General features: G+C 39.8%; 1 protein-coding gene across 1 annotated transcript; it reads right to left on the reverse strand.

Moving 5' to 3' along the window:
- Positions 1-684: 684 nt before the first annotated feature.
- Positions 685-5,039, reverse strand: serpinh1a (serpin peptidase inhibitor, clade H (heat shock protein 47), member 1a). The gene is made up of 5 exons (XM_022196609.2): positions 4,855-5,039; positions 2,745-3,366; positions 2,569-2,667; positions 1,930-2,162; positions 685-1,820 (listed from the first exon to the last, which is right to left on the reverse strand). The coding sequence occupies exons 2-5, from the start codon at positions 3,340-3,342 to the stop codon at positions 1,518-1,520; spliced, it is 1,233 nt and encodes a 410-aa protein (XP_022052301.2). The 5' UTR covers positions 3,343-3,366; positions 4,855-5,039; the 3' UTR covers positions 685-1,517.
- Between the last annotated feature and the right edge of the window lie 17,410 nt (positions 5,040-22,449).

Here is a 22,449-nt window from a genome sequence, read left to right on the forward strand (position 1 = left end):
TCTTGGATGAGAGGTGAAACGTCTTCAAGGAACTTTCTTAAAGTCCAGTGGATTGATTTAAACTACTTTGGATAACCATGACCTGGATGAATGAGAACCTACACAGACATTGCTGAAAAACAACCTTTTCCATGTTGTGAATCCAGATGGCCTCTAGATGGTGTAATGAACTTTAAAAATTCCACCATGCACTGGAATAAAGGCAAAATACTGAGGCTCTGGTGTTTACTTAACCCCCTTTTCTATTGCTAGCACCCTGGTTCTCTTTGGTTGAAATGAGGCCTTACAGGCACTGCTCTCTTTTAACCTTCCATTTAACCAGTTTAACCTGATCAAACCTTTTTGGTTATTTGTTTCCCACTAAATAATTCCTTTTTCATTATTGGCTGTGCTAAAGCTATCATCGTATATGCCATGCAAACATCCATGTGGGAGGTTGCTGATGTGACTTTTATCAAGGGTTTTGCTGGCTGAAACGGTTGCAGCATACATCTGGATGTGTCCAAATATTTGTTAGGGACTAAATATTTAAAGGTTTTGGATAAAGTGTTTACCATGAGGCCATATGATCACCCTTACTGCAATTTTTCAAGGCCCGTCTCCAGCTAAGGCCACAGTGCTACTGCAACCCAGCAAATCAAGAGTATTGTGTAGAAAAGAAAAGGGCCAGAACCTGGAACAAGGTTGTTTTTCATACTTTTATTGCAAAAACAGAAATTTCTAACAACCCATTCATATTTTGTGATGTCAAACCACGCGTGCTCACATTGTCATACATGTAGTTCTTATTATAATAGCCTTGGTTGGATTTCTTTCCTAGTGGGGACCAGTGCATGTGATTGTGATTATGATTATCATTATATTGTTGTTGTTTACTGTTGCTATTGTTGCTCTACTGTATGATGTATGCTGCTGTAACATGGGAAATTTCCCCGGACACGGGGCGTAATAAAGGATTGTCTTATCTTATGTAGGGCAAGCTAATACCAAAGAACAGCATTGTTGCCTGTGGCAGTGCAAAGGATGGAAATAAAAAGCTCCTGAGGTTTGTTTTTTAAGTTAAAATCTCTCCCAAAGTAAGAATACTGTCCACCTTCTGCAAAGAGTGTTAAGACTTGATGACAACGGATACCATTTTTCATGTGCACACTATTAAAATAAAATTTATTTTTACATTTAAAGCATCAATTAGGAAAATCATACTTAACCTAAGTATTCATGTTGCAATGTGATCTGTCAAAATAACAAAAAAATAACAATTCCAAATAGTGATATCAAATATCCTTTCAAAATTTAAAGTGTGCACAATGCTTTGTTCCTTAAAACACACGGTGAAATGCTTAAATACATCTTTGAAGTCAAGTAGCATGGAATGTTGTGGACATGTGACATTACGGAATGGAACTTCTGCTGTATCAGATTTACATTTCATTTCCCATTTTTCTCAGCATATTACAGTAGAAAATCTACACTTACACAAACAGACATTTAATTTATAAGTTTGGGTCAGCGTGTGGTTACAGTTCATCTCTCATCTTTTCACCCTTTGGCCTGACCATCCTGCCAATGAACAGGATGGAGTTTGTCTTCTGGTCCTTCACTAGGAAGATAAAAGGGTGGTCAGCGTAGAACAGGCTGGGGTTTTTCAGCTTATCTGTGGCATAGATGCTGGTATCCATTTCATTTCCTTCAGTGTCCCATTCCATGGCAGAGGCATGGAACACACTGGACAGGTAGAGGCCCTTCTTCCCAGAGATGTTGGACAAGTCAGCTTTAGATTTGTCCACAGCCTCAGTAAGGCCCAGCTCCTGGAGGTGTTTCTAAAGGGGAGCAGAAAGATGTGTTCTCACACTGAAACTGTACAAGAATGTCAAGGTGTCGAGACAGAAGACTGACCACCAGTCATTTTGAAACTCTTAAAAGTTTTACCTGCAGGTTGTGACTGACTTCCATGCTGACTTTGGGCAGAGACACAGCTACAGCTGTCTCCTGCAGTTTGCCCATCCACGTATCCAGCTGCTTCTTGGTCAACATCTTCTCCAGTCTCTCCAGAGGTTCCACGCGGTGAGGCATGATGAACAATACAGTGGACTTCTTATGAGCCAGGGGCATGCTCAGAATGGACAGCTTATTGGATTTGTCATCAAGGTAGCCATAGAGGCCTGAAGAAAAAAATCAAAATATATTACAAATATTAGCCTCCTCACCTGACAAAACTTGAGGGAACCTCCACATGCAATTTCTCGCTTTCCAAACTACCAACAAGATAACATATGATGGATCCATTATACATATGTAGTGTTGTCCATATATTTACATGAAAACAGCACAGGATATGAATAAATGCATGCCCAGCTGTGCAGTCACCCAACTGTAATTTTTGCATCATGAAATGCATACTATTCATTTTGTTTAAATTTTACAGCCATGATGTCTGAGCTATGATGGTCTAGAACTGATGGAAAATGGTGTTCATCTAAGGTTGATAAAAACAGAAATATTAAACTACTATTTTTTAAATGAACCACATTAAATGTTAAATGTTCGAACCCACCATAAGACACCTACCTGTTCGGTGCATCATTTCAAGAGAAACCGTGTAGCTACGGGAAACCATAAATCCACGGTTGTCCACCATCTTATGATGAAACTGCTCATCCCAGTGAGCTGTGAGAAAATATTCAGTTAATTTTGAATCTGTTTAAGGGAATAAAATAGAATACTATATAGATTTATTTACTCACGTTTGAAAAACATAGCATTGACAATCATTGCCCCGTCAGTCTTTTCCACATCCTTGGTGACCTCAGGCAGTTTGCCATCAGTGGACTTGGCCGCCCACTCGTTGATGGAGTTTACAGCACTCTTCTTATCCCTGAAGTTTATCTTTGAGGGGTCACATTTATAGTGTTCTTTGCTGCTCTTCACAAAATCATCCACAAAATTGACAGAGCTGGGTCCATACAGGCGGTTGCTAATCTTCCAGGTGACGTTGCGGGTCTTTGGGTCGCTCACCTCGGTCAGGAGCTCAGCCAGGCCGGAGTGCAGCTGCTCATCTTTAACTTTAGCTGCATTCAGAATGGTCTTTACCTGAGATGCAGTGGAGGCCTTCCCCCCAAGAGCCACCAGACCCAGAGAGGAGGCCACTACTACAGGAGAAATGAGGATGTTCTCAACGTCTTTCTCCTTTGCCATGTTTTGGTAGAGACTGAATGCTAAGTTCACGCTGTTGTCAGCCAAGATGGTGGCGTGGTTACTCAGGACTTTGTCTGCTGATGCAGAGGTGGCAGCTGAGGCTGCTGTGGCCAGAAGAACCAGGGACACCAAGTTTGTTACCCACATGGTGAAGTGCTAATGAGGGAAAACCTATGAAAGACAAACATACTGTCACAAACATCATGTACTTGCCTAAAATGAATGTTACCTGAGTAGATGTTGGTTCTTTTCCAGTTTGAAGCATCTTGAAATATCTTATTGTTCCCTAACCCAGGACGCACATATTCTGCTAGATTTAAAATTTACTCTGAAGGTTTAGAAAGCAGGACTGGTGGTTAGCCCATGCCACTTAAAGTAGATCTATCCAAGTAGACCTCAAGTAGAGACTTACATAACAGCCACGTAGACAGCTGCAGGATGTGTCTAAGCCAAAACACTGGAATGAGTTGTTCATGACCTGGCCATGCAAAAAATTAAAGATTTTTAAAAATCTCTTATAGAAGAATGTGTGTGGTTGATGCTGATTGGTTACATGTGGCATGGGAGAAGTGGCCTGGCACATATTCAGCCAATGTCAGGATTTTATTACACTCCACGTAAATAGAGCATATGTGTGCTGTCAGCAGAGGAACCTTTGTATGTAAGAACAGTTACAGATAGAGTCAAGGTCTATTGTATGATTTCTAAAGAAAATAGCTCTCTTATCGAATAAATAAACTTGACAGGCATCTTCTTAATAAAAGGCATTAAAGGAACCAAGTGCAAACCTAACACTGACGGACTGCACATGTTAAGAATCTCAGTTCAGCAGCTTCCCAGACATGTTTTTACAAGCTCTATAAGCCACAAAGCCAACACAGAAAGATGAAGTGATAACTGACTTCAATATGCAGGAAGCAGGTCTCGTTTAAAAGGTGAATGTTTGCATCTCTTTGTCTAAATTATTTTTAACAGATAATCTTTACACCAGTATCCTCTCTGTATTGTTTATAAATACTTTAAGCAAATCGAATAAGGATTAATGTATTTATTAAATGCTTGTGATTTAAATAGTTTCTGCAAAATAGCACCACATTTCACAATGTGAAACTCTGTTTCTTTAAAAGTCAAATGACTCAATGATCTTCTCATTACAGCACATGATATCCTGAGAAAATCTAATAATAACCGCTGTAAGCTTGTCACTTACAAACAGTTCACTGTGCTGGACATGAAACCAGAATGAATGAATGAAAAGGGATTCTCCAGTGCAGCTGCAGAGCAATTTGTATAAGTCAACATCATCAATCAAGATAATATATAATATGTGTTATTATGGAAACAGCTGTGTAACATGGAGACATTCCCAGTCACAGATGAAATCAGGTCAAAAGTCACAGACAACTCCCTAAATGTCTGGACTCTCATGCATTTATAGTTTTGTGCAGGATCCACTTTATTTTTGCTTTTCAAATCTCCCTAACAGCTTGTAGGAATAACACTGCTTAAATCTACAATGGAATTTTCCCACATAGAGAGAGAGAGATAGCTAGACAGATAGTCTTTGTGGCCTCTTTTCACATGCCTGGGCAGTTCCCACCAGTTGAGCACAGCCCATGATTCTCTTCCTCCCCCCAACTCCCAATACTTTCATCTTACCTTATTAGGTCTTTTGAAAATATCAGCAGGTTTGTCTTCAAGCTGCTTACAAACAGATTCTGCAGCACTGACCCCCTCCAGAAGAAGTTGATGTAGTCAAGAACAGAAGTGTGTGACAAATTCCCGGTTCCAGAGAATGAAAACCTCTGCTGTGGAATCTTATTTCCAGGCCCGCCCATATAAATCCAGGGGCAGTGGGCGAGGAATTCTTGCCCCTCCAGGTCCTAAAGCCTGAAAGTATGGCTCAGAAGCAGCATACAATCAGATAATTAACCCTAAAACACCTAAACTCAATTTATTGTCCAGAAAACCTATTATTAACATTCCCACTATTACTGACTGCTGATTATGGCTGATTTTTGCAATGAAACAAATGATTGTCTTTCATTTGTGTAGACTGCATATGCACCACTTATCCATACATTAAAGGTATATATTCTATTGTCTTGATGTAGCAAGCAGTATGGACACTTTCTAAGTCAATTCCTATTTGTATGATGGCTTTACTGCTGCTCTAATTTACTAAACAAAACTAGCTTTCACAGATCACCAGGTAATGAAAAATGCACTGAATTCTGCTTTACTCCTTCCAGACTTTTGGGTGTTTTGGGCCTACAGCAAATGGAAGTTTTCACAGCTAGTGGTAATTAATGATCTTCATTGTTGTCTCAGTACTTTGACTTTCTGTTTTCTCCCTTCCCCCACTCTGTAATTGCACCTCTGCTACCCAGATTTAAGCTGCTGTAGAAGGACAGCTGGAGGTCCTGCTCAGAGTTTAAGGAAAGGAAGGAGCTCTGGAGTCACTGCTGATGATGTGTCACTTTTTGTAGGTTGTTTTTGTGAGCTGTAGTCATGGCAGCTGTACTGTAGCTCCACTTAACACATTACCTGTTTATTTTTTTGAATCCTGTTTTTGCACTTTTGCACTTTTAATTGTGCATTAATAAAATGCACAATTACTCCACAAGAAGAACCTACAAGAGTCATTAGAGCAAGACATACTACATTTACAGACCAGAGACCTACTGCCATTGTAGGCTGATAGCTGTAGGAAAAATATAATCAAGTGTAAAATCACGTAAGCCATTTGAACTAAAACCCACACTCATTTGTCTAATATTGTGGAATGTTTTTTTCTAGTTTTTAATTGCTGCCCATTTTCTATGTTTTATTGTCTCATTTGAATGTTTATTGTGGCTATTTTTTTGTAAAGGACCTCTATACCTCCAGTTTTGAAAGTTGCTATTGAAATAAAGTATTACTTCTCCGCCAAGGAACAGTATAGTTATGTGACGATTGGTGTGCATGTGTCTGTCTGTCTGTGCATCTGTTTATCTGTCTGTCTGTTAGCAACATTATTCAAAAACGGACTAACGGATTTGGATGGAATTTTCAGGGAAGGTCAGATGTGACACAAAGACCAACTCATTAGATTTTGGCAGTGATGCGGCTTATACTCGGGATTCGTTTGTTAAAGATTTCTGCACCATTGTGAAATAGTGGCACTATAACTATGACAACAAGTGAACACTACGTTGCTCATTGTGATCCTACTACAAATCGACCTCTGCAGACTTATTGGGACTTCTCCATTGGAAATGATACAAGGAGCAACTGATTAAATTGTGGGAGTGCTTCCGAGTCCCATCAATTCCTGTCGCCTGCTACATATTTAGCTCACACGAGTCAGTATCTGAACATTACGTCCACAGGCAAAACATACACCTGTGTTCAGCGCAAGCTCATTTTGTTTGTGGATACATCTATATTCAAGGGTCACATTCTGTAGCGCCGTGATTTCTGCAACAAATTTTTTCAAGATTTAAGCCATCAGAAATGATCCAACGACTTAGCAACCTTGGCGGGGTACTGCACTCTCTCAGTGCTTTTCATGTTAACTTAATATTACTATTAATTAATATTATTGCTGGCTGAAATAAAAGGTGACACCAATAATTTAGCATTGCACTACCACAAGGTTACAGGACTTTCTTTTTTATGAAAAAGTGCTCTAAAATTGAAGCAGTAGAAGTGGAGTTTGTTTGTTTTTTTTTAACTTTGAGTCTGAAAAAAAGTCAAGCTTCAAAAACATGGACCCTCCAATTCCCATAATGTGTCACAGTCCTGCCCTGGCTCCCTGTCCGACTTCTCCTTTATCCTCTTCTCCTTTCCCCTCTCTCTTTCTCCTCACTTCCCTCTTCCTCATCTTCGCTCCCTTGCTCTCTCCCTCTTGTCGCCTGCCTTGTCTCTCGGCTCCAGCTCCTCTGTGCTGCACCTCCGGCTGTGCTGGTGATCGGCTCGTTCACTCCAGCTGCGGTGGGAGCACAGCTGGGCCACATCAGCAATCAGTGGCAAATAAAGCCTGGCTCACCCCACCAGTCCCTGCTGGTTCATTATCACTGCTGACTCCCTATCAGCCACCTTGCATTGTTTCTGGTCTGCTGCCCTGCCCTGCCCTCCCCTTGTTTGGACTATTGTTTTGTAAGTTGAACTGTTTGTTTCAGTTTTGCCCTTGTTCCAGCCTCTGTCTGTCAGTCTGTTTTTGGCGCCTGCACTCTGGGTTCACTCCCCCCTCACCCTTGACATAATGCAATGTGCTTGTTTATGCATTCTGTCGTCATCTGCCACACTAAATGTCCATTATTTGTAATGCAGGTTTTCTCAGTCCTAAAGTCCTTAAAGGGTTAACTTCAATCAGTAATCTGATCGTAATAGCATTAACAGCAGTCTGAGTTTTATGGTTTAAATCAGTGGAGTGTCCCTTTAAGCAAGAGACCTGTACAGTTGAGCTCAGTAACATTATGTAAGCTACACAGGCCTGTCAGCAGTGGAATGTACAGTAAACTGCAGATGACAAGAGGATGTTCTATGAAACAATATCACTCCATTCAATATGAAAAAGATGTAGCCTGAGGGTATATTTTACACACTAAGTGGGACTGATTATCTCAATGGTTTGGTCATATTTAGCAGCTTATTGAGTTGAGGTGAACCTAGTATTTAATAATGTCTGTAAATTTGCAAAGTTACTGTGATTTGTGTGATCATCTGTCCTCCATGAAAACTGAAAAAGACTTAAGATGCAGACAAGATTGCATAACATTCCTGCCCGACTCTTTGTGAAAGTTGCGTCAGTGTGCCTATTGTCAGGAGGCTAACAATATGGGAACTAAATCCACTGGTGTCAGTTTTCCCATGAATGCTTCCTTCTTTTCTTTCTGATGTCATGTGTATCCTCCCCCTCCTCAGGAGTTGCTCTGTGGAAGTGGATCAGGCAGGAGGAAGTTCTCGAAGCAGCGGATGTATGTCCGGTGCAACAGTGCCCCTGTTCTCTACAGTTTATTTCTTTGCAGCTGTTTTTGTGTGCATCTAGCATATGAACCCCTGAAGGGTCGCTGTGGAAAATGTAATTGCAGTAAAAAAATAAAAAAGTGAAAATCTATTACATTCCTTGTTCAGATTGATTTGTGGCCATGTACAGAGGCATAAATTTCCTTTTTATGCTGCAAGCGTTTAGCATTTGGTTGTCTTTTGTCACACAACACTGATTCTCATCAGTATAAATGTGTCAATGTGATTGATTCAAGGTTCTTTTCATGTTTGTTATATAATAAACATCAAATCCCTTCCAGACCAAAATTGTCCCCTCAAAATGTATAGAGAATGATTTTGTTTAAGTTTTTGCTGTATGATAAGTAATGCAGTTGGAAGGAAATGGAAAAAAAATACAACTTGGAGGGATTTCTTGCTACACATGTATGCTGAATGTGAGGTATCGGTATGCAGGTGTAGGCGCCCTCTGGTGGTAGAAATACTGACTTTCAGCTGAGAGGAGGAACTACTTTTGATGACCAATAGAGGACGACAAAGAGCTAGCTTTCAATAGAGGGGGTGAAAATACATTTTGTTGTTATGAATGTACCTGCATCTACCACCACATGTTGAATGATGTTAGTTGCATTTTCATCAAATGAATTATATGCACAAATGTAACAACAATTATGAATAAATATAAGTTTTACTAAAATACCTCTCATAATTTGTTTCCACATTCTAATAAAAGCTATGTTTTTCCTTCTGTTCGCTTGAATACTCTCCTGCAAATACATTTCATTGGTCGGAGAACTTTCAGAACTTGTAACAGAGGGACTGTCACTGTCACTGCTAAATTGCTTGGGATTAAAGGGATCTGACGTAATTCTCCCAAGCCAAAGGCTAATCTGCGCTGCACCTGGAATAGATCTCCTACAAGACATTGCTCATCTGCTCTACCTCTTTGCCAGGTGTAGCTTTAATGCACAGCCTCCAGGGTCTCGTACAGTGATGATCATAATTATTGTAACATCAGATTTGATTTCCTGAAAAGTCACAAAAGTGAAAAGGAAAGCATAAGACTAAAGATTTCATGACACTCTGTATGCTCAGAGTACATTTTAACTGCTCATGAAGGCCTTTAAGACCTACTGGATGATGGCAAAAATGTAATACAAATGCAAGTTTGTTGATCTAGTAAGATTTTATGAAGCGTATCAATATTTAAAGCTTCAGTTGGGTACACAAGCAGTCACTGTGTGTAGTAATTCAAATGTACACACTAGAGTAGCAGTAAAATAGCAGGGATAGAAGAAAAATAATGCAAATAAGTGTTAGACATATAATCTCTCCCCATATTTGAACCTACATGGTGCGTTCAGACAGCATAATAAAAACACAAGACTGCAACATAATGTGAAGGAAGCAGATCTGCCACAACTTCTCAATAAATGAGCATTAATTGTGAGATATCAACCTTTCTATTAACTAGACAACTCCATTTGCATAACAGAGGGTTCAAAATCTACATCTTTGATTTGATAAGATAAATTAAACAGCAGGAAAATCTGTATACATACAGAGAAAGGAACACAGTGGTCCATTTTAACTTCAACAAGCTCCTGCCTGCTGTGTGGAAACTCTCCCTCACCCCCTCTCCTGTCGTTGGCACATTCCAGGAAACTCCACTATTACCTAGAGATGGGGCCAATTCCAGGCCTCCCTCCTTAAACACCCCCTACAGAGAAGTTTAATTAAAATATTTCTCTCTTATCCCCCTTTGATCTCTCTCTCTAGACTTCCCCACCCACACTTACAACCTGCAACATACCTGATTTAGTCCACTCAGAATACAGCCTGATGACTGAAGGTGAGGATACATAGCTAATGCCCTGAAGAGAGCTGCTCTGGCTCCATTCCTGTTCAGAATCTACACAACAGACTTCAACTCAGATCTGAGTCCTGCCACATTCTAATGACAGGGTTATTGTGGAGTGTACCAGTAATGAGCAGGACGGGCCTTCGGTGAGTGTAACTGATAAATTATCAGGCAGTAACTGATACCTCCTGCTGAACACCTCCAAGACCAAGGAGGAGATGGTGGTGAACTTTCATAGGTCTAAGCCTCTGTTCCAACCAGTTCACATCAGAGGGGAGGACATTGAAGTGGTGCAAACCTAGATATGGGTCATTCCAGAATTGCAGAATTACATTTTATATCCCAGCCATCAAAATTCTAATAATCCATGTATAAAATACTAAAACATGCATTGGTGTGTAAATTTACTTGAAATACTTGAAAGTATTTCTAAAAATACCAAATAAGTCTGGAGTTCCCCCCTAAAATGCCATTTCACCCTGAAGACCAATTTGAATCTCAAATAAAATTGTTAAAATGAAATTTAAATCTCCTTTTCGGTATTATTGATTTTTCTTGTAATTGTGGGAAAATGTTTTTTAATCAACAAACAATGTAAATAATAACTGTTATGCATGGAACATGTGTCCGACAACATACTGCAACCTCCTTGTCCTCTTGATCAGCAGTAGCAGCTAGCTAAATATTTAGTTTCGGCTCCTGAGAAAAAGACAAAATTAGCATGAATTTCCAACCCTGTTACTGTGATTAGAGTAGGGTTAGCAAACAACAAATTAAACATGGAATAAAAATGTTACCATTGACATGTAAGCTGAGCCAATCAAGCCTTTGTTACTTTATTATCTAGTATTGATAGAAAATAATAGGTAATTAACTATCAGAAAAATGTAAAAGAGAAGGTTTATATTTTAAAAATGTTGAAACTTAGAAGTCCTCCGATTCTGGAATGACCCAAATACTTAGGTTTGCACCTTGACAACAGACTGGTCTGATCTGTGAACACAGATGCACTGTACCAGAATGGGAAGAGTTGGCTCTTCTTCCACAGGAGGTTAAGGTGCTTTGTTGTATGCAGTGAAATGCTGTGTATGTTCTACCGTTTTTAATCGTGTTCTCTTCTGTGGTCTGCTGGGGTGACACAGCATGACTAAGAAGAGTACCAGGTGGCTGCACTAGAGCCGTGAGGAATTCTGGTTCTGTGCTTGGTAGGAGCTCAGACTCACTGAGGACTGTGGTTAAAAGACACACACATGCATCACAGTCCATCCTGAACAATGCCAGCCACCCTCCTTTACAGCATCCTGGCTGGACAGAGGAGCATCTATCAATAAGGATGGAATCTATGCATAATTGCACAAAAACGCCGCTCAACTTAGTGAATGCTACGACATTTCTCTGAGATGTGTCCTCTCTTATCTTCTCTCCCTGAAGAGAAGACACGTGCCCAAGCTGTTCAAATGAAGCAAACAAAGGCTGGAGAGAGCACACAGAACAGGAAGAGATACAAATCTCAGATGACTCCAGATAACTTTTCCTCCCCTCTACATTTATCTCATCAGTCTGTATATTTTAATACTCATAATGACAAACTGTGTCTGCAGAAAAGAATAAAAAAGCAATGTGTCCTATCCAAATGTCAATCGTACATTTCATGAAGTGGTAAACATACTAAACATGAGATACGTCAGAGGTAGAACTGGTGGAGTGAGGTCATTTGATTAAGTTTTTTCTGAAAATGTGTGGGTAGAATTCTTCAATTTCCATTTCTCGACCTTTCAGCTTTTGAAGATGGACTAATTTGGATTTTTTCAGTGAAATTATTTGACATGAGTCCAACTTAAAATGTAAAAATAGAGCGTTTGTGTCCAGTAGTGCAACCTTTCTAAGAGTTCATAAGCTGCAGCTAAAGATGTTATTAATACAGCATTTTCTGAACTTTTATATACAATACCATTCAAAAGTCTGGGGTCACTTCATATTTTTTAATGAAAACTCACACTTTTCATTCATTCATGTGCTAACATCTTTGCACAATTTTTTCTAATCATCAGTTCGCCTTTCACCACCATTAGCTAACACAATGTAGCATTAGAACACAGGAGTGATGGTTGCTGGAAATGTTCCTCTGTACCACGATGTAGATATTCCATTAAAAATAAGCTGTTTCCACCTAGAATAGTCATTTACCACATTAACAATGTCAAGACCGTATTTCTGATTAATTTAATGTTATGTTCACTAAAAAAAAATGTTTTTCCTTTCAGAAATAAGGACATTTCTCAGTGACTCCAAACTTTTGAATGGTAGTGTATGCTATAAAAGCTATTCGTAAATAATGTTAGCTCATTTTGTATTTTCAAGTGGTAAAGACTTGACTGGTTCATTGACAGTTCATTGATATTTGGTGACAACGCAGTTACTGATATTGGTAATCCATTAAAGACGCACCCACAGTTAAGATCCTCCACAGTCCTTTCCAGCAGCCTCAATACTAAAACCACCTGTCATACATTGTGCAGGTTCAGTGTATTTTTACACTATGAAAGTACAGGGTGTCCCTAAAATCTGGACACATAGGAAATCTCATTAACTACATAATTTTTTGCCACCCCAGATTACAGATGACTGTCGAAAGAAGAAAGAGTTAAACTGGTACTTCTCAGTGGACATGAAGGATGGACATATTGAAAGATAGCAGATGAATTAAATGCATCATCCAAGGATGTCATCATCAACATGCCATCGTTTTCCACGGTGGTGAAGGTGGTTAGAAAGTTTAAAGAAATAGACAGTGTCATGGACAAACCCCGATCTGGATGATCAAATGTATCAGCCGAAACTGAAGAATTGGTCCTGGCTAAAATTCATACTAGTCCCAAAAGTCACTGCCCTATAACCCTATTTTTCAATTTAATCTGTGGAGGCAAAAAAAAAGTTATAGTGAAATGTCCTCTGTGTCCAGACTTTAGGGACACCCTATAGAAGCTTTATTTATTAATGACTTAACAAAAAAGCACTCAGAGAGCATAGTACTCCGCCAAGGCTGCTCAGTCGTATCATCTCCGACAGCTAAAATCTTAAAAAAAAGTGGTAGTAATCACAGCAACATAGAATGCAACCATTTAAAGTACCCACATACAAAATTACCTTGCTCTGAGCACAGGCATGCGTTATACATGTGTATATTATGTACAGATACTGAATCGTGTGACCTAAATATGTAGCGGGTGGCAGGAATTGATGGGACTCGGAAACACCCCCACCATTTCATCAGTTGTTCCTTGTATCATCTCCGATATGTCCCAATAAGTCCGTAGTGGTGGATTTGTAGTAGGATTGCAATCATACGATCGTCAGCAGACAGCTAGTGTTCACTTGTTGTCATAGTTACAGTAATGCCGTGCCACTATCTCACAATGTGCTACAACTTGGCTCTGAAGCTGCAACAAAAACAGGGAGACAACAACAGGGTGGTGACGAAAAAAGGGTTTTATTGTAATGCAACCAAGCCAACAAGGTGTACTAAAAAAAAACACCAACCAAACCAAAACCCAGGCTGCTGGAGCTCCAGAAGGAAGCAGCTCCTGTCAGAGCCCCCCAATGCTAGAAATGAGGGAGACTTTATGTAGTTTGAGCCACTTGATCCCAGGTGTGGCTCAATCAGCTGACGACCCTCAGCTCCTGAACAGGCACACCTGCTGTCCAAGTGGAGGGTCGTCACAAATGACACAGAAATCTTTAACAAATCCAAATCGCATCACTGCCAAAATCTAATCACTGGGTCCTTGTGTCATTTCTGACCTTCCCTGAAATTTTCATCAAAATCCATTTATCCATTTTTGCGTAATGTTGCTAACAGACAGACGGACAGACACCAGTCCTTGGCGGAGTAATGAATTAGCAGTAATTAAGTCTTTTAAAAATATGCAGAATAGAAGCTTCAGTGGAACCATCACAAAAACGTCAATTATCATTTTCCCTCCAGGTCCAGTAGGAGTGCAGCTGCTGCTCAGGTCCACTTACCTGAGAAACACAAGATCCACACTGCAAAAAATGCTCCCTCCAACCAACACTCCGTCCCGTGGTTCAGTCCTAAAGCTGCTGAGGCACGATGTTTTTTGCAGTGTGGCTCTCAGCTCCTCCCTCTCCGTGTCACAGGGATTACAGTCGGTACCTCTGCTATGAGCGCTCATCTAGGTGCGTGTTGATCCAAGAAGAAACTCTGCTGTCCTTTACTGAACGGCTCGTTGTTTCCGGGCAGCTCCTGTCTCAGTAGAAACACACTGATGTGCGCCACTGCTGCGTCTCAGACAGCCGCTCCAAGTCACTTCAAAGTCTTCTATGAATCCCTAAACTGCGAAGAAACTGCGTTATGTCAACTTTTATGGAAATAAGTGATTAACCGAGAGCTTCTGACTTTTTGAGCACTGATCGGGATAAAAAGGGCTGCAGTGGAGGCGAGGTGAGTGTTTGTGCGCACTTTATCCGATTATCTTCACTCAGGCAGTTTGTTGTGTGATCACTTCGTGGAATCGAGTTGAGTGGTCTGTCCTCACTGGCTGGTATTTCAAATCAAATCCCTGTTCTAATACATTTACAGTCATCTTATGGCGAACACCTGCTGCACAGACACACACTGTGATAGCTATGAGAGATTAACCCTTGTGTTGTCCTAACATTCTGCTTGCTCCCCTTGTCCTGAGCCTCTAAAATAAAACAGCTTAATTGAATTTTCAACCCAAAATCTATTTTACATGAAGAAACAACCTGCCATGCATCACACATTTGTGAATGTCTCTGTTTTCCCTCCTCAGAGGACAAATACTGTATTTAATCAGTGAACACCACTCATTTTTATTACATCACACATGTTATAACTATTTTCCTTACTAAAGTAGAAGTTTATATCACTATTATTGCTGCTAAAGGTACTGCATAGATGGAAACATTATTTGTTTAGAGACATAGCCCTTGTATACCCTAAGAAAGAACCAAAAATGTGCAGAAAGTAGCTTTTAATGCATGTTCTGAAGGGAAACAACAGTTTGCTTTATTCTATACAGTGGATTTCAGCTACAGAAGCTCAACTACTAAATACTAGCCTTCTCTCATCTTATAAATCATTGCTTCTGCCCACAAGGTGTATAGTCTACAACAGTTAAAAGAATAAAATAAAATAATTGATGCAAAACAAAAACATGAAGAATGTATTAAACTCTAATTAGCATATGTAGGACAGAATGATCAGTGTGCGTGCATGAACTTTGCAAATTTGTTTCTCACATGTGCAGCTCACAGTATTTGTTTTTATAGTTTTACCTCCTGGATGTCTAAAAAAAAATCAGATCTGTGACCTACTGGGCACTGAAAACTAAAAACTGCACTCATGGCTTCAGCAAAGAGCCAAGTGGGGCTGTTTTTGCAGACAGAGCTTGACTTTTTCCAATGGTGGAGTCACTTTAGGAAAAGTCCTCAAATTTCAAGTTGGCAAGGGGTCATTTAGAGGTTTTCTCTGGTAGTAAACATAGTTCCTGGGTCATTTTTTATCCCCAACTAGGGTTAAAGGGAGTAGATGGAGACAGTACTGAACATTTCTGCCTGATAGCAACTCCAGTAAAACCTGTGGGGGAGAAAATCTGTGTTATTATCTGGAAGTACACAAAAAACTGCTGCACTGAACAAACAGTGAAGCCAACCTATATACATTATAGCTTTTGATAACTGCCATTTTATTCACTGTCCAACCTCAATGTTTTAATTCAGCTTCTCAGCAACATGTTTGTGTCTGCAACTGAGACGAACAAGACATTTGAAGACATCACTGTGGTCAGTGGGATTATTACAAGCAAAGTAAATTAATTGATAAGGAAAGTATTCAGTGTTGCAGCCCTGATACAGACTTGACTCCATTTTCCATCATTCAGATCTTCAAAATAAGGATCTGCCGTGGTGAACATGGCTAAATATAAGGCCATTTGTTTCATTGAACTATTATTGTGAAATTGTAATATAATACTTATTACAAAATGCAAGTCGTCTCTTGACCGAAAGTTCACCAATGAATGAAACGTGTGAAGGTTTGTCTCATGGTACACTGGTCTGTCTTCATGTCTTCTCAAATGCATTTAGCAGAAAACAATCCTCGGGCACCACAACGAACTTTGGTCAACTTTTTTCTACATTTTTTTAAATTAATGTTGGAAAAGTTTCACGCCATCCTGGATGAATTTCTATTATGGACAAAATCTTAGACAATATCTACAATTTTTTTTTGACTCATTCTGGACACATTTGTTGAAATTCTGTACACATTTCAATTCTTCTGGACAAAATCTGAGTCATTTTCAATCATTTTTTCACTCATTCTGGACACGTTTTTATAAATTCTGGGCAGGCTGTGAGTCATTTTTTGGCACATGCTCAGTGATTGTGTCATTTTGTACAAATTCTGGATCACTTTCAACAATTTTCGAGTCATTTTGCTGAAACTCAGTTTTTGTCACTCCCGGTTTTGTATCCCTGGTCATCCTGCAGCGTCACTCACTTTATCTGTCAGGTTTAAATCACCTTTAATGAATCAGAGGCTGTCACACACCACTGTACAGGGCAGGATAGCAGGATGCCACGTTGAAGCCTCCAGAAGAAGTGTCCAGTCTTCTGACCACCTGATGATCACTGGTTGATAATATTTGGTTCTCACTGGCTTCCAGAGCAGCTTCGTTTCCAGCCCGGCCCTCCACTCCTCCCTGAGTGTAATGAGCACTAATGGAAACTCTATTTTTGGCTAAGTCCACTGAAAGATTAAGGATATTATTAATGCATGCATATATAAATTTCATGAAGGAGTGAACGATGGAAGCCTGGAAAGAGATGACGGTGACCGAGATAAAAAGGCTATTAATAGACAGATATGGTCGAGGCTCTGTGACAATTGGTTGGCTGAGATTTAATGGATTATTGTATTATAATTCAGTGAGTGCATGCTCTGAACCCCACTGACAACCCAGTGAGACGCCTGCAGCCTTGGAGGCGTCCTGCCAGTAATCAGGTTACTTCAGCTGGCAAGGAAACAAGGATAGTAGTGAAGTTTTCTTAGATATTATGGCAGATTCATAAAAGGAAACCTTTTGTCACAGACGGAGCACAGGTGAACCTGGATGAATCAGAGTCTTATTTAAATTAGCGTTTTAACAAGGTGATGACTATAAACGGAGCAATTACAGATTTCAGATGAGCAGTATTCTGTCTTGTTTTGATGTCCTAAAAGAGTGGACAGTCATCACTGCAAACAGTAGGTAAGAGAAGCTAAAAGAAACTATAGAAAATGCATTAAATATTAATGGCACATTAGACCGGAGAGTCCAATCAACGGTGCTGCTCCTGCTGCTGTAAGTACTCCATCAAATGAGCACACACTGCTGACTCATTGCAGCCCGTTTATTATAGTAGATCCACAAACCACACTGAACTCCACACAAACGATGACCTTGTGTTAAGCACAACTTCATCAGGTCAACGCAACCTCACCTTTACAGGTGTTAGATCCCATATTGTCCATAGTTCTCAGAATTGTCTATGCTTGCTTGTTCAAATAGGTTGACAGAAAATAGCTAAATATCAGATTATATTTCACAAATTTATTCAAAGGCTGTAGTACTGTACACATTTTTATTACCAGATTCACTGTTTTCTGTCAAATGTTGGCAAAAGACATGAATGCATTCAATTTTCCAGTCACAGTTTTCCTGTTTCTTTATTATATTTTGTGTTACAACAGGCATTGTCTTTGTTATTTGCATGACTTAGCTCCATCCAAACATCAGACTGTAGTGGTAATAACCCCAATGTCACACAGAAACGCTTACCTGTGCCTCTTCAATAAAGCATTTTTGTTTTATCCACTTCAAAAACCAGACTTTGGTCACATTGGCTTTATTTCCTTTTGTTAACGTTATGTTTAGTGGAAAACAAAGAAGAGCCTGTGAATAAGGAAAGAGGAACTTTTCAGACTTACGAGATATAGTACAGAGTTTCAGAAGGTATTCAGTCCTCATTGTCTTTCTACACACTTTATTTTGTTGGAGATTTACTTTAAGATATTTTGTTGGATTTATTTGACAGGTTAGTTGAGCGGCAGCCAGGAAAGTAAGGAGAAGAATGGGGGGTAGACCTGCAGCAAAGGGCCGTGAACTGGAATCAAACCCAGGCCACTGCGTTGGGGACTATAGCCCCTGTTTATGGGTGTCCCGCTCAGCCAGCTGAGCTAGCTGGACGCTGGAGATTTATTTTAAATGGATAAGATTGGAATTTTCTTTCAAGCTACACTCAATAAACCATAATGATCTAGTGAATGTTTTAGAAACCTTTGCACATTGATTACAAATGAGAAACTGAATTATTGTGATGCTGAAAGGTGAACCATCATCCCACTCTCAGGTGGCTGCACTCTTTTCAATAAGCCTGTCTTCAATTCCATTCATTCTTCCCTTTGTTCGGACCAGTTTTCCTGTGCCTGTTGCAGAGAAACACCCCGATAGCACCACCGTGCTTAACTGTGGGTTGTTAGCGTGTGATGAGTTACATTTTTGGCTAATCAGACTAGAGATGTTATGTCCTCACGGTCTCACAGTCCTTCAAATAACGTTTTACAATCTCCAAGCATTCCTGTGTCTTCATTTATCTCTTACTCAGAGTGACTTAAAACTTGCTGCTCTACTAAACAAGAAAAGCACTCAGAGGCTGCCCGATGTTGTATCATTTCTGGTGGCTGAAATCTTAAAAAAAAAAAAAAAAAGTGTGGCCATTTATTATAGATGTACTCACAAACAAAATGAACTTGCACTAAGCAGCAGCATGTTATACATGTGTACGTTATATACGGATACAGAATTGTGTGATCTACAGCAGCAGGAATTGATGGGACTTGGAAACACTCCCTTGATTTTATTAATTGTTCCCTGTATGAATTCCGACAGATAAGTTCCAATAAATCTGCAGTGGTGGATTTGTACGAGAATCGCAATCATGTGATCATCAGCAGGCAGGAGCATTCACTTGTCATAGTTACACTGATACTGTGGCGCTATCTCGAAATGATCCAGAAGTCTTTAACAAATTTGTGCATCCAGACTATAAGCCGCATCACTGTCAAAATCTAATGAGGTGGTCCTTGTGTCATTTCTGACCTTCCCTGAAAATTTCATCCAAATCCATTATTCCCTTTTTGAGTAATTTTGTGCTCAGACAGATTAATAGACAAAAGTTAGCCAATCGTCACATAACTCCGTTGTGTTCCTTGGTGGAGAAAAAGTCTAATTGACAGAGGATTGCTGAGATGGTCATCCTTCCAGCAGGTTCTCCATCTCTGCAGAGTAACTGTGGGTTCTTGGTGTCCTCCTCTGTTCATTTTTTTTGGCTGGCCTTTAAGAACATACCTGTGGTTCCAAACTCCTTCTGTTCCATAATTATTGTGGCCGTTGTGCAAACCCTATTTGACACCCTATGCCATCAGATAAATCCTTGGACCTAACAGCTTGGTTTTTATCCTAACCTGTACTATGGATTGTGGGACCCTATATAGAGTGGTGTGGATTCAGTCCAGTCAGTTCAGTTTCTTTTCTAAGATTAGATTCAATTCTAAACAGATTTTAAGAAATAAAGAATAGAGGAGGCAGCAAAAGCAACAGACCGCATCTATCTCCAGGCTTTTGTAAATGAGAGACAATATGCTTTCACTTAGTCGTCGTGTGTTATTGAGGGTAGATTGATGTTAGAAATGACAAGTTTATTCAATTCATTCTTTTTACACAATGCAAAAACTGCACAGCGATAGAAAAGTGAAGCTGGGGACTGAGTGGTTCTAGTTCACCTCGTGATGACCACAGCTCTGTGATGATAGCACCATGGTTACGCAGAGAGACAATAGGCCAACCTGGCTGGAATAAGGCCGCCGTGATTTCAGCTCCAGTTGGCCCTTGTTTGAGGACAGGGTCAGGATGTGAAGGCTGGAAATCTGCCAGCTCCTCTGAATCCAGCAGAAAACCTCCCTCAGGCGGGGGAGTTTCCATATAACAAGCACTCAGCAATGGGAGGATACAGATCTACAAGGTGGACGCACAATATTTCCTGTTTATAGATTTAGGTTAGCAGTAAATCCCCACACTAATCTTCACATTCAGACAATGAGGACACCAAGTGGTATACAGTGTATGACAACAAAACTGTGATGTCTCTCATGCACCTGAAGATGACATACCCATTAATGTTACAGTCATTTATCAAGTTCTCTCAGATGCCAAAAAGTCTGTTTTAAAGAGAAGTAGAGAAGTTCCTGAAGCGTACTTTCATTTAGCCATCTCTCCAGACTGAAGTTTTGTTTCTTTGCTTTGCTCATAAATGTCCACTCACACCTTAATTTAAAAGCCGATATCACTTTGTAATTTAGCGATGCACATTGCAAAATCAAGCTGACAATCTTGAAAATATACTGAATGACGAAGGAGCCATAGTCTGTTAATCTACATACAGTTCAGGTAATGAGTTTGTGTTACTGTCTTTAGCAGAAATCCTTGCATTTAGACCATTTGATGACCAAAAGTGTCTAATACACTAAGTGCAAGAAATTCTAAAAAACAAAAACAGGTTAAAAAATTGCATTGCTGTTTTCACTCTCAATTTTGGCACTGGTGATTTTCCTTTTACTGCTGACTAAACTTCTTTTTTTAAGCACCAGAAATTCCTGTATCCAGAAAAAACCTTATGCTGAGAAGGAGGAGCCTTAATATCTCTGGTCATCTCTAAACTTTTCATCCAGCACTTTCTCCATGCAGGTTTTATGTAAAATGAATGATCTTTCCTTCAGTCTTGCAGTGTATAGTACGATTGTTTGTCATCATGCAAACGTGCTAAACTAAGGTGATAAACATAATAAGCCTTATTGCCATCTTGCATGTTACCACACATACATCTTCCACAAGTGTAGACCTTAGATCAAACAATGTTAAATTTCCACAGCAGGAAAAGCACAGTCATGATAACAATGGCTGCACTCCACTCAGAACATGCCCTGCTATTGTGTAAACTGGTTTACTGTCATAGATTACTGGGGTACCTAATGGAACCGAGCCATCATTATTTTCCATCAGTGCTTTTCTTGCTGTGGCAAGTCAGATTGTCCTGCTGTGAAAAGGGGTCTGTTGCTGGATATCAATACAGCCTCAAATAGCTGCTGTAATGTGATGGTGATTGGAAATTCTTTCTTTTAATTTTTTTTTGTTTGTTTGTTTGTTTTGCATCCTAGAATCTTGATATGGAAACATTGTTTTAGCTGTGCGCAGACACGTTCAGGGCCACAGATTTAGCCTAGTCCCCTGCCATGTTGTAAGTATGTCTTCCTAGAGATAAATACAAAGGCGCAGTTTGTGTTTGTTGGGATCGGTGACCAGGAAACTGACCCTTGTCTGTCTTGGGAAATTACCATTTATTGCAGCCTCTTATCAAAGAGATTTAAAAAAAAATAAAATGTTGGACAATTATTTCAGTTGAGTTTAGTTATCAGCTTCAGGATGAGATTTATTTTCTCTCCTTATCCTCAAAGTTGGTCAGATAAAGTTAGCAAACCATGGAGAGGGATCCAGTGGGACCAACAGTGTAAATGCCAAGCCAAAGGGCTTGTTGATTTGCTACACCAGCCTTCTGCACAGCCAAACTGACACACATTTTGGGGCTGCATGTGGAAGGGTCTTCACAGGCTTGCATAAATTACTTATTTCACATTGCTATAAACTCAAGCAGATCTTTGTTTTCTTGCAGAAACTTTAACACTGGCCTTCGATAGTGCTACTCTGTTCTGCTCCACTGGGAGGACTTGGTTCATCCATGCACCATCTGTTCTATCTGTGAATTTTGTACATGCACACTGGTGCCAGCATGTATCTACTGGCTCTTGTAATGCTATTGCATTACACCATGGACGCTGACCTCCAGAGACTCTGCAACTCTTGCGAACTTGGGAAGGTGATGAAATTTAGGTCATTTGAATCCTCCTGAATACAAATGCAGAAAAAATACACTACCATTCAAAGTTTGGGGTCACTCAGGCAATTTCATGTTTCATGAAAACTCACACTTTATTCATAAGCTAACATATCGCCAAGGGTTTCTAATCATCAGTTAGCCTTTCAACACGTTAGCTAACACATGTAGCATTAGAACACAGGAATGATGGTTAATTGAACATCAATTAATGATGTTCAAGACTGTCTTTCTGATTGATTTTAATGTTACGTTCATTGAAAAAACTGCTTTTCTTTCAAACATAAGGACATTTCTAAGTGACTCTAAACCTTTGAATGACAGTGTACAAATCTACAACAATCTGCATACAGGCTAAATTTCTCCTTTAC

This window comes from Acanthochromis polyacanthus, chromosome 17, assembly GCF_021347895.1.
Source record: "Acanthochromis polyacanthus isolate Apoly-LR-REF ecotype Palm Island chromosome 17, KAUST_Apoly_ChrSc, whole genome shotgun sequence".
Classification (NCBI taxonomy): domain Eukaryota; kingdom Metazoa; phylum Chordata; class Actinopteri; family Pomacentridae; genus Acanthochromis; species Acanthochromis polyacanthus.

Bases quoted from the DNA above. Each gene is read 5' to 3' on its own strand.
- serpinh1a (XM_022196609.2), bottom strand. From the start codon at position 3,342: ATGTGGGTAACAAACTTGGTGTCCCTGGTTCTTCTGGCCACAGCAGCC. The intron at 2,163-2,568 runs GTAGGTGTCTTA...TTTTTTCTTCAG, and splicing joins TGAAATGATGCACCGAACAG to GCCTCTATGGCTACCTTGAT. The intron at 1,821-1,929 runs GTAAAACTTTTA...GCTCCCCTTTAG, and splicing joins AAGTCAGTCACAACCTGCAG to AAACACCTCCAGGAGCTGGG.